The sequence below is a fragment of the Temnothorax americanus genome, unplaced genomic scaffold, assembly GCF_048541705.1.
Source record: "Temnothorax americanus isolate GAGA-0224 unplaced genomic scaffold, ASM4854170v1 Scaffold13, whole genome shotgun sequence".
Classification (NCBI taxonomy): Eukaryota; Metazoa; Arthropoda; class Insecta; order Hymenoptera; family Formicidae; genus Temnothorax; species Temnothorax americanus.
In genome coordinates, this window is record NW_027509264.1 from 1,517,252 (window position 1) to 1,527,881 (window position 10,630).

The window sequence follows — 10,630 nt, forward strand, 5'->3', positions numbered from 1 at the left end:
TTCATCCAACAATCGCCACCCTTGGCCTTAGCCTTCCAGTCAATTCACCGGCGATATACACTATAGGCCTCACGGGGCATCACGCAATTACGCGAGGCGTCAGTGATTACAGAGCTTGGCGTCGTTCAGTCAATAAAACAACGTCACAACGTCGCGCGTCGCGCCGCCGCGACCTTTTTAACGTGATGCGTTTACGGCCGCGCGGTGGTTCTACTATTATGGCTGCATTCCGATATTCACTGTCAGTAACTTTCAGTACTGAAAATCTATAGTATACGTGACGTAAAATATAGATTTGCAGTACTGACAGTAAATATCGGAATGCAGCCTATATTCGGTATGCTAACGCCGGGAGTTTTTAGCTCGAAACTCCTCTTTGATATTATAGGAAAATCACACGTTTCCCGAGTAATGATTCCACAACGGCGTTTCAACGGTATAATATCCGTTGTGACGTATAACGAAAGCAGCCGGGAATTATTTATGCAGGTTATTACGATATCGCGATGCGTGCGCGATCTGCAATTTCATTATCAGCCCGTTTGATAAGATCGTTTACGAATGATTCGTCGTGCCTCTCGATAAATACTGATATAAGCGTTTTTATTATGTCATGCGCGTGTTCAATTTCGGGTTTCGGTGTTGTAACAAACGTTTTACAACGCCACAGAGCCTTCACGAGTCCTTTCTCGCCTCTGCGTTCGCGCAATAAAGCAATCGATTTCAGTCATCTGGTCGCCGCGCCGGGGTTCTAAATTCCAGAGGATATATCGCAAAGTAAACATCATCCGGTTTCAGATTAGATTCCGTGTTTCCCCGTTTGCCGTTCGATAAAAAAAAATTGGACGAAAACAACTAGCGGAGCCTCGATTCGAGTAGGTAATCGTCCGATAATGTGGAAATAATATGTTCAAACAGAATCCCTCTCCCTGATGGTGCTTCTTCAGTTTTGAACGTTACGTTTCTCGATCGGCGAATCTCAAACGAAGCACCCGCCTAAAGGTGAAATTGAAAAACAAACTGTCTCGTTGCGCGTATTTACGACAATATCCCTTTACAGAGCGCTTTTCGTCTCTCGAAACACTATATGTACGTTTGCCTTAACTCACACATCGTATTTTTATGTTTTTTTGGAAGAGGCTCGACAGAAAAAAAAGACTTTAATAAACACTTCAAGAAAAACTCTAAACTCCAAACACTAGAACTCTAATGTCCATTTCTATCGTTAACTTTGATCTTGGTTTAACTTACCTGTCATCTTTTCCTAGTTCTAAAAGTTAGAAAAAGATAGAAAGTAAGTTAAACCGAGATTAGAAGTTAATCTACATTGGTATTAGAAATGGGCATAAGAAAAGTCTGTCTTCGAGGCCGCTTACGGGGGGTTCGTCGTTAAAATATTCGCGGACGTGCCAACCAACGCGAGATCCTCGGGCGAGGCACGCGCGGCGCTTAGACGTGTCGCCCATGGCGGAAGCGAATCTCTCCTCACGCTCGCACACACGTGGGGCTCACACGCTGGATGCTGGCGAGGAATGCGATATTCGCGGGCGGACGGGCAGGGGGGGGGGGAGGCGAGAGAACGCGCGACGGGTGAGAGTACGGAAAACCTGGAGGTCCGCCAATTTGCGCGACGTCCAAACGACAGTGCAGCGCGCGGGGAGGACTTTGCCCTTTCGGGGTTCCCTGACTTGACTTCACGTCCGTTTTGCGTGCCCCAGCAGCGTACCGTAGCTGCATCGTCGAGTCCTCGAGGAATACAAATCGCATTAATCGCGAGGCGCGTTGGAAAAACACGGAGCGGGAAACGAATTAACCCGTTGACCGTCGATGACGGCTATAGCCGCAAAAACAAAAGTGGCCAAAAGTGCGTATATGACGGCTATAGCTGCAACGTAGAAAAAACAAAGTAAAACTTTTTGAATTTGCTTGAAACTTGTTACTCGGGGGTTTTTGGGGTCGCTGATTACGAATCCGAAGTCAGATGTACAAAATTCAAAATGGTGGATCCAATATGGCGGATCAAAATTACAAAAAAATCGTCATATTGGATCCGCCATTTTGAATTTTGAAAATCTGCCATCATATTCGGATTCAGAGACCCGAAAAACATGAGGGTACCAAATTTCATGAAAATCAGACCATTTTTGTAATTTTAACCCGCCATATTGGACCCGCCATTTTGAATTTTGTAAATCTGATATCATATTCGGATTCAGAAACCCAAAAAATATAAGGGTATCAAGTTTCATAATAATCCGATAAAATTTTTTTTCAACACACTTTTGGCCCAAATAGTAAAATTCTCTTACACAGCCAATGGGTTAAGAATCTCGGGGGTGACAATTGGAGGTTTGGCGGGATATTCTCGTGAAAAAATTTACGAATAATATCTCCGACAACAAAATTATTCTTCCCGACGCCGCCCCCGTAATCGGGGATCTCTTACGGAGTTCGAGATCCATATTCATATCTCGCATTTAGCGCCGCGTGTCTGTATCGTACGCGCAGATCGCGCGCGACGTTATCTGCATATGCGTCTGAGAATCGAACAGCCGCAATTTAACGTTAAAATGCACGGATGCGAGTATAGGGAGAGGCCTAAATTTTCTTGCCTCGCGGTGCAGACCGTCGTGCCGTGCCGGCGATCAACTCTCGCGATTAATGCGAGCGAAATTGGCGAAATTGGAGAGCGAGATACCGCGTATTGCGGAGTCGTAATTAACGAGCGCGATAAATTAGCATGATCGATAAATCTCGCGCGGCATTTAATACATATTTATATGCATTGTACATATTTTTTATATCCCCATCTACCCAGAAGAATACCTGCTGTCGACTTAAAATACACAACTTGGAAAAATTTCGATTTTGAGTTAACTCCATATAAAAAGACGCCTGAAACGTTATCTACGTGCTATATATGGTGAAATCCGTCGCACGCAGCAGAAGGGTCGTTATTCTTTTAAACCGGTTATGCTGCGGTCGCTGGACGGAATTGTGTCATAAGTGAATTGACAAGTGAATTACACCAGACCTCTGCAAGAAACAATACAAGTTTCGTTACAACAAAGCATCGTAACAGCGTTAGTTATCTCACAATTCAAATTGAATTAAACTTGTTTTTCCTCTCTCCCGAAAATTGTCAATTTTTCAATTGTGACACCATTCTTCTAGAGGCGATAAATTTACACAAAAAATGTATTATATGTACATATAATAAAAACAAATATTTATACATATATATATCCCACCGTGGATTCTCGGAGTACAAATCGCGGACGGATCGCAGAAAACGCGGATCTCTTCGATTCGATATTGGGTCCAGGGATCGAACGGCGCGGCGCGGCGGCGGCGGCGGGGCCGGCCGCGAAACTATTGACCTTCTCCGCGGCGTACGTTTTCCGCATTCCGCGTCGCGTTCTCAGGGTCAGGCGTGATCGCGGAGCGCCGCGACAAAACTTCCACCACCGAGGAATCCGCTTACACGCGGCCCGCTAAACCGTGCCTTTAAAAGAGGTATAAACGAGGGAAGGAGGTTCTCCTCGTCGCGCGACTCGACCTGGTGCGCGCTTCCGAGACCGCGATCCTTCGCGACGAAATCCAAGCCGCGATATCATCTCGGCATCGAGAACGGACGAACGCATCGCGCAACGTCGACGGTCGAGTAGAAAGGCTGACCGGTAACTGACCCCTAAATCACTGCTCGAGAGTCTCAAGACCAGTCGCGTTCGAGTCCTTGAAAGCGTCGCGAAAAGGAACGAGACGCGTAGACGCTGTAGACGACGGAATATAATTACGATAGCGGCTAATTGCCGTTTGTAGAACACGATGTCGCGAGAATGTCCGACCGTTCCTCTCCACGGCCGTGCTCCGAAACGCCGACGGTGGAGCTCGGACGTCTCACGTCCGCATCCCGGGCGGACGTCGCTCGCCGAAGGGAAGGCTGAAGGATAAAGGGATTATAATTCCTTAAACTGATCACTCCGTAGTTTCCCGGTATTCACGCGCGATTCACGAACGTCTCTCTCTCTCTCTCTCTCTCTCTCTCTCTCTCTCTCTCTCTCTCTCTCTCTCTCTCTCTCTCTCTCTCTCTCTCTCTCTCTCTCTCTCCGAATCACGATCTGTTTTCGCGACTCACGGCACGGTAGCGCGAACGGTGTGGATCTTTTCCCTCTCCCGCCGTCGATTGAAAACAATTTTTTTGCCCGCCAAAGGTGATCGTCGGCGAGGAAGGGCCGAGGAACGGGGAATAATCCCAGGCCGAGGGGGAATTTCGCAAATCCGCGCAACTCCGAGCGGCGCGGCGGTGCGCTCGCGTTCGCTCGGGAACGGAAGACAACATTCTGGGTTACTCACCGAAAGCAATTCCTCGGCACGACGGCGCGACCGGTCGGGGAGGGAAGGGGGGGTCCGACTTGGCTGGCTCGCTGTGGCTCGCGGCTCGCGGGTATCCTTCCGTAGAATCCGGCGATGAGAGAACTTAACCCCGCGTAATTCCACGTGTACGGGAACGTTTAATGCGGGCACACCGCGGACACTGTTGACACACGCGCGGAGAACACGCGAACGCCGCCGCGACCACCCGCTGGAGACACACCACGTACGACCGCGCGCGATTCACGAATCGCGAATGGAATTTTGTCACGTCGCGGCGCGTTTTCTCAGCGAACGGTACCGCAGACGCTCATGTTGCTGCACTCGCACTCCAGCTCTACGACCCTCTCCGCGCGGGCGCGGGGCCCTCGTAGCACTGGGGCGTGGCTTAGGCGCCGGGGAGAGCCGAGCGTTGGCGGCGGTGTACGAGGCGCGCTCATTGGCCGGAGACGCCAGCGTATCACCGCGCGCGTACGCGCCGTCGAAACCGCGCGCGATTTGAATTACTTGTTCGATCTCCGAAATGTCTCGCTAACGCTTTTTCCTTTCAAATTAAATACACTGACCTCAAAACAATGAACAGTCGAAATGGAAACATTGTTTGTAATAATTAACGATGTGAGAACTGATAATACATTTAAAAAATAAATTAAGTTTGACTTTACCGACTGTCACTAATTTATCGGCTAACTGTTCGTAATTATAGATGGTTTTTTTTTATATTTTTGCGAACCGCGAAACTTTGAATGATTGAAAATCGGCAAAGTATCGGGGAAATATAATTAGCGAAGAGAAGCAGCACTTACTAAATTTTCAAGAATTTCTGAATAAAATCCAAAATCTTGAGAACTGCAAAAATCATAAACGCAAATCATTAGAACTATCATAATACAAATTAGATAAGAGGTAATATTATTTAACATCTTGAGAATTGCAATTTCGAGAATTTCTAGGACTTGAGAGATTTGCCAAAATTAAATTCTTGAACGATATATCAAGAAATTATAATAGATTAGACATTGTCAAATATCTTAACAATTGTGATTTTAAAAAGTTCTAAAATTTTATATTCAAGAACTCGAACTGCGAAAATTCGAACTCTCACTACTCTCAGAAGTCGACGGAGCGTCGAGGGAACGTCAGGTGAAATATAATCGCGGAACAGCTAATATTTGACTGAAATTTAAAAAATCTCTTCATGATAATGCAGATAACACAAATGCCGGTCATTCAGCGAAATGTGCTGGGCGGCACTGCTAAACGGTATGTGGCATGTGCCTGCAACGCGGTAACCGTCTTCTTATATCAGTTTAACACATATTTCTCTATGCGTTAATGCGATACGGCGTTTCACGATGGATATACAGGAATTGCATCTAAATAAAGTACGTGCGTAATTTTACAGGTTTTAATTATTTGACAAAATGTAAAAATGGTACGCGTCATCAAAACATAACCTCCCGAACGAGAGTCAAAGTTGGTCCATGCGTATAATTGTGCTGACTTGCAACAGTTTTCACAGACAGTACCCTTGCTTTGGGTATAAAAGCTTTTGTACGCGATCGTTGAGAAAAATTTTTTAATATTATTTTACATTGCACATGTCCCAATATTTTCTAATCGTAATGCTTTTTACTTTTAGAGCAAAGCAGAATTGACTCCAGAGGAAGAATGGAGGCAAGTTACAAGTCTTACAACAAAGACCTTTTCTCATTTTTTTTTTACTTACAACGTCCACGATTAGCACGTGGGAAGATATAATGGAACTTGTGGTAAATCAATTTTTTTCAGGGAGCAGCACATAAAGATGCACGAACAGCATCGAGGTCACGAATCTATGCACGCAGAAATGCTGCTTGTATTGCTGATAACGGTAGCGGTAGCACAGATTGTACTGGTTGAGTGGAAGAAGAGGCACTTTAAATCATACCAGGTGGAAGAAGATATGTCTTCTTTATAACGCAAATATCAGAGGAACTATATATTAATACAGTATTTTGTTTTTGCAGCTTGTAACATTAGTAGCCATGTGGATTATTCCATTTGGAATTAGCTTGAAGAACCACTGGTGGAGATTTATATTTTTATGGCTTTTATCTTCGTGTATAACGGGTCTAGTAGTAAGGAAAGCCATTCAGAGACCAATAGAAGGTACCACGCCTAGGTAATGCCGAGTAATTTTTAATGACGCAGATCGACAATTAACCATAAAATAATGACAGATAATTTATTTCTTTTGCAGATTAGTGTACAAATGGTTTTATTTTATTTATAAGCTCAGCTACGGGCTGGGTATAATCGGATATCTTTTAATTATATTTACACTCATTGGTCTAAATATCGTATTGAACGTTAAGCCTGTTGTTTGGATGGATTGGGGCATGTTGTTCATATTTTACGGTCTTTACTTTGGAGTATTAGGAAGGGACGTTGCTGAAATGTGCGCCGACACGATGGCGTCGCACATCGGGGTATGCGTATCATATTAGACGTTAAATTATCGCGTTATACATAATTTTATAACGTTTAATATGATTTTTAGTATTATGCTCCAGACAGTATCCCGACCAGGGTTTTGGAGCCAAATGTTTGCGCGGTATGCGGAAATAAACTTCTAGTTTCCGTACGTGAGGAGGGTGTAATCGAAAATACGTACAGGCTTACTTGCGACCATGTTTTCCACGAATTTTGCATTAGAGGCTGGTGCATTGTAGGGAAAAAACAGACTTGCCCTTATTGCAAAGAGAAAGTTGACTTATCGAAAATGATCCGCAATCCGTATCCTTTGTATTCATAATTTAATACGAGAATTTAACCAATGGCGATTTTATGCCGATATATATCTGTTAAATGCCTTAATGAAAAATACAGTTGGACACAGCCGCATGTTTTATACGGCCAATTGCTGGATTGGTTAAGGTGGCTGGTTGCTTGGCAACCGTTGATTTTGTTTCTAGTTGAAGGTATCAATTGGTCTCTGGGCCTTGAGTAAGTAACAATGTTGAACACGAACTGCTCTCACATGCGTCATTATTATTATTGCAACGCTAAAGAAAATGATTAACTTAGTCCTCTGATCAATACTGTGTTTGTATTTTTGTATATGCTGTTATTATTTTTGTTACTCATAAAAAAAATATTAGATAGGAAACGTAATGCCACACAGAAAAATCAATAATCCCACTCGTGTCTAAATGTTAAATAATCCACAGTTCATCATCCTGAAAGATATATAGTTGTCTTCGTGAAAGTAGAGTTGAAAGAAATCTCACGATTATAACACGATTAAACATTTCTTTAATCAAAGAAATACAGGACAACAATTCGTTATATGAAATAAAAGTCTTTTTCATAATGTATTACAAAAATATTAAAGCTCAATGAATGTGTGAACTGGATGTAATGTAAATATATATCTGAAAAAACATACCACATATTAAACAAACCATTGTGTGATTAACATAAGAAATGATCAGTTATGTGGTAAGATTTTTGTATTGTTCCTCTAAAGATTCTTTGTACGTATATTAAAAATGACTGTTTTAGGAAACAGTTGTTGCGTGAATAATAAAAGACACGAGAAGGATTAAATCATTGTACCATTATCTTTAATATTTAAACTAATTAATCTGTCTCAACAGTTTTAGCTTTTAAATATCAGGTTATATTAACGTATTGAATTTCTATTCATTAAGTTGTTATTTATATTTCTTGCAAGTGTGTTCTAATAACTTCCTACTAATAACAAATACATTCCAACATTCCTAAGCCCATGGTGGGTGTTGCTTCCAATATTTGCTTTATCAAAAGATATGCAGTTACTAGAAAGTAAAGAATGCATGTATATATTTCGTATATGACTGCTGTTCACAAAATGTTCATATTACAATATAGTTTATGTAAAAAAATATTAACTTACATTAAATAGTCGACATGAATTGTACATATCTTCTTTTAAGTTGTTTCAATGATATTCTCTGATTAATGTTTTGCAATTGTGAGATGCAAATCGGAAGAGTATTCTATTGACGAAATAAAAATTATTTGTGATTATTAGAGAAATATTTATCCATCATTTACAAATACCACTTTTCGTTTGATTAGAGAATAATTTCAGCAAATTTTATTGTACAAGCATTCTTCGAAAATTCACTGTTCTATATACTAATTTGTGTTTTCTCTAATAAAACATTTACATGTAATAACATTTTTCTAAACGCCACAAGTTTCGCAGCATTCAAAAAATGAAGATCAGACTATTGTAATATAAATATATATAAATCCATTGTTGTAATAAATGTATTATAATTGCACTTAACTCTGTTGCTAGTCGCTCTAATCATTGAAAGATGTTTTTAAAATGTAATATTAATTATTATTTATATAATATTTCTCTTTTTTAAAAGATCGTTTTAAGGGAGAAAAGTATCTGATATATGTTACATTTTCGACAATAAATAATTGTGACTTTTCGTTCTGTTCCTTTTGAACTGGGCAATTGTGAAATCTGTTAATATATTGGATACATTCGACTGTACAGTAACAGTATTAAGGGGAATGTAACATGTATCTTTTTCATATTGTTTTTTCTCGGAAATAATGTGTAATACAACCATTTGTAAAGAATAAAGCCACTGTCAAGAACACGTTTTTTGCAATAAAATGATGTATAAAACGATATACTTAGCTGTGATATATATTCAATTCCTCTATATTGCGTTTTTGTTAGTCCTTGTTTTTGTAGAAGAAAAAAAATTCGGTCTTTGAATTTCCAAGAAAATAAACCTATAGTATATGTAATAATTTAAATTGAAATAAATGTGAAACGCGTATCTCTACTTATCTGAAACCAATTTTTAACCATTGTTAACTCTCCCACACGGCTAGAAATAATTTTAAAAAAGTAGAAGAACCAGCGCAATCCTGATAATTACTTGTAATACATTTAAAATATTTTGAGATTGATTTCTAGATAAGACGAAAAGACATTTTCTCGCAATTGAAGTACTGAAGATTGACGAAAGTAATATAAATATTAAAAAGAGGCCGGGCTCTTTAATAATGGCAGAGTTAACGTGTATCTTTGTTTCTCGTAAGCGACGTAGCACAATTTTCCCTGAGCACAATCAATATAGTTTATAGTTTACACGTAAGAGTTATGAGTGAATCTGCGATTATCTTTTTCTTCTCATAATTTTTACAGAGTAACAGATACGAAGGAGGGTCAGCATGAAAAAACGCTCGGTGTAACGGATTAACGACTACCGCACGCTGTGTATTGTTATATAGTTTCTCTGCTAGCACCGACAGATAAGTTCCTAATATTTACACGCTCGAAGTCTCTCACTAATTGTAAGAGGTAGCAGATCTGGGGGAGGATGTGATCTCGTTGGACGCGCATAGAGTTCAAGATAGCTGGCGTATATATATGTGTGCGTGTATGTGTATGGGCACAGTAAGAAAGAGAGAGAAAGAGAGAGATAATGATAACAACTTGTCAGTGATGTTACTAAAAGACTTTAATTAACTTTCTCGTTATTTTATCGATAGAAAAACAACTTTCATCACATCACGTATCCATAGGTACTTGTCAGACCGTGTCGGACCCGTCGCGAGAGTATTATATATATATATAATTCGTATTTATATTTATATACATATATATTGTTTTATTTGTTTATAAACCTAATCTAAGAGTCATTCGCGAACATTTTTGTGGGTGGTGACGCGGCGGGAGAATGAAGTGGGGGATGATGTAACAGAGGCCAGGGGGGGGGGTGAGAACACATTTAACGACGAATACCCTTCAACGGATCCGATGAACAGAGAGGTGTTAACGTTAACTCGAGACGTAGAGTCTTTGGCTTTGTTTGGATGGTTCAGACGCCACGATGACGGGATCGTCGGGATGGGTCCAGGGGCAGACATTCACAAACACGGGGAAATTTTATAGATATATTTATTGAGTACTTAGTGTGTAAGAGTATAGAATATATGTTACCTTATTGTTAAATATCATTACATGGTAAATATATTTATATATACGTATACATACATATGTGTGCGTACATATACATGTATGCGTATGTATATCTCACGATGTAATCTTTAAAATAAACCTTGCGCGCGCGGACACGCACGCGCGTGTTTTACGTGTGTGTGTGTGTGTGTTCAAGAGTATTTACATAATGATCGCAATTAATATGTACAAGTTCACGGAAAAAAAAAACGGAAAAATAAAGTACAGACGAACGGG

General features: G+C 40.7%; 2 protein-coding genes across 6 annotated transcripts in view; one reads left to right on the plus strand and one right to left on the minus strand.

Moving 5' to 3' along the window:
* Synd (protein kinase C and casein kinase substrate in neurons protein Synd) overlaps window positions 1-4,728 on the minus strand; it is a 58,334-nt gene extending 53,606 nt beyond the window's left edge. For 3 of the 4 annotated variants that reach the window (XM_077400014.1, XM_077400016.1, XM_077400010.1), the window contains exon 1: window positions 4,357-4,728. The gene's annotated coding sequence lies outside the window, so the exon portion shown is untranslated. The remainder of the gene's footprint in view (window positions 1-4,356) is intronic. The other variant, XM_077400015.1, reaches the window with a different exon arrangement.
* A 1,414-nt stretch (window positions 4,729-6,142) lies between these two features.
* On the plus strand, window positions 6,143-10,630 carry LOC143894021 (E3 ubiquitin ligase Rnf121). Of its 2 annotated transcripts, XM_077400019.1 has the most exons (6): window positions 6,143-6,307; window positions 6,384-6,538; window positions 6,617-6,845; window positions 6,917-7,152; window positions 7,246-7,362; window positions 9,578-10,630. In XM_077400019.1, exons 1-6 carry the CDS (start codon window positions 6,182-6,184, stop codon window positions 9,630-9,632), a joined length of 918 nt encoding a protein of 305 aa, XP_077256145.1. In that variant the 5' UTR covers window positions 6,143-6,181; the 3' UTR covers window positions 9,633-10,630. The 2 variants fall into 2 exon arrangements, with proteins under 2 accessions (XP_077256145.1, XP_077256146.1); XM_077400020.1 differs by lacking the exon at window positions 9,578-10,630 and having other exon boundaries at window positions 7,246-9,052.